Raw genomic sequence first — 1,388 nt, 5'->3', positions numbered from 1 at the left:
AGGCTCGGCTACCATGCTACCTCTTAGTGAGGCGTTGGGGCAGGCTGAAGCGGGCTAAGGTCAGTTGAAGGGACTATGGCCATTGTGAAGTGTCTACAGGTGTTGTGTGAGCGAGGGTACCTGCTAGCGGCCAAAACGTATTTGGACAAAGCATTCAATGTTGAGGAGATCGTACAGCACTTCGCATGTATGTATCCTGGGTGTATGAAGCCACTGTTGACCTCCACTACACCATGCAAATGCAGTGGTGAGATAGATTGTCGATATACTGCCCGATGCCTGGTGTAGGTATGTTCTGTGATGTTCACGCTCATCCACTCCGACATCCTTGCCGTGATACGGAGCTTCGTTTGAAAGGTGCCATGACTTTGCCGGAGGTGAGCTCTCATCATGTGGTCTACACTGGAGCCGTGGAATTGACAATAGAGTACTTGCATAGTCGGAAGTGAACAGAGTTGTTCTAGTGCATTGAGAGTCTCATCGGCAAGTCTCTTTGTACGTTTAGTATGCAACAAAAACGGTGGATCTACTTCTAAGAGGAGTTGTATCTTTTTGACAGGCCTCCAGTGACGAGGTACGTCATGAAGACTTTGACGATAGAATTATGTTGGGCCTCCTCATGCACGTTCTGAACGTTGCTCGTACCATCAATGAGGGGCTCAAACGTCGGCGTTGGGGGCGCATACCGGGGACCACTGGCCGGGAGGGTAGGTCGCATCGTGTCGTCTATAGATGAGGTATTCCCTTCTCGTTAGATCCACCCCCTGGACAATTCTGGAGGCCAGTGAGTCGCGCTGAAGTACACCAGTTGTGCACTCGGTGCGGCAATAGGCCACGGCCGACTGGCAGTTCAAACCCATCTATGGGTCTCTGCTCGAGGTATCACTGTATTGGTTATTATTGTTGATATTATTGATAACATACCAGAACAATGATAACAACAATAACAATAGCCAATAACTTATCGGTTATTGTTTTCATCGATATCACATTTGATTGTTGTCGGGATGCTACATCAAATGTGCAGGTGTATCTCCATTGAGCGGAATACAGCCAGCGATAGAAGGCTGTCGTGTCCGAGGTATGGAGAGGAGGAAGCGGCGGTCTTGGAGGCCAGCAAGAGGTTGACACATATGAAGTAGAGAAGCTCGATGCTGCATCTCGAGAAGAAAATGACTGTACCTCAGAAAGGCTATGGCTAAGGCTCAGAAGTCGTCCATAGAGAGGCTCAGCAAGCCGAAGTTTCGCCTCAAGACGCCGCCACTCTTCCCGATACGGCAATTCCGGGCTAAGCCAGGTATGTAACGCCTCTCGGTGGGGTTGTCCGAGTCGGTCCTTAGTCCCATGGTCTTCGCGCAGAGGGTCATCGAGGAGGCCCAAGTCCGCTA

The 1,388-nt window shown here is 50.3% G+C and overlaps 1 protein-coding gene across 1 annotated transcript; it reads left to right on the top strand.

The window, feature by feature from the left end:
• Nucleotides 1-290: 290 nt before the first annotated feature.
• Pmar_PMAR009791 (hypothetical protein) lies at nucleotides 291-706 on the top strand (the record flags this gene model as incomplete). Its single annotated transcript, XM_002782504.1, has 2 exons — nucleotides 291-377; nucleotides 560-706. Coding segments are annotated over 2 exons (234 nt in total), but the record flags the coding sequence as incomplete, so codon positions are not given.
• Between the last annotated feature and the right edge of the window lie 682 nt (nucleotides 707-1,388).

Source organism: Perkinsus marinus, assembly GCF_000006405.1.
Source record: "Perkinsus marinus ATCC 50983 genomic scaffold scf_1104296939336, whole genome shotgun sequence".
NCBI classification, from domain to species: Eukaryota; Perkinsozoa; order Perkinsida; family Perkinsidae; genus Perkinsus; species Perkinsus marinus.
The sequence above is the reverse complement of the archived record's forward strand: the minus strand, read 5'-3'. Positions and strand labels throughout refer to the sequence as shown.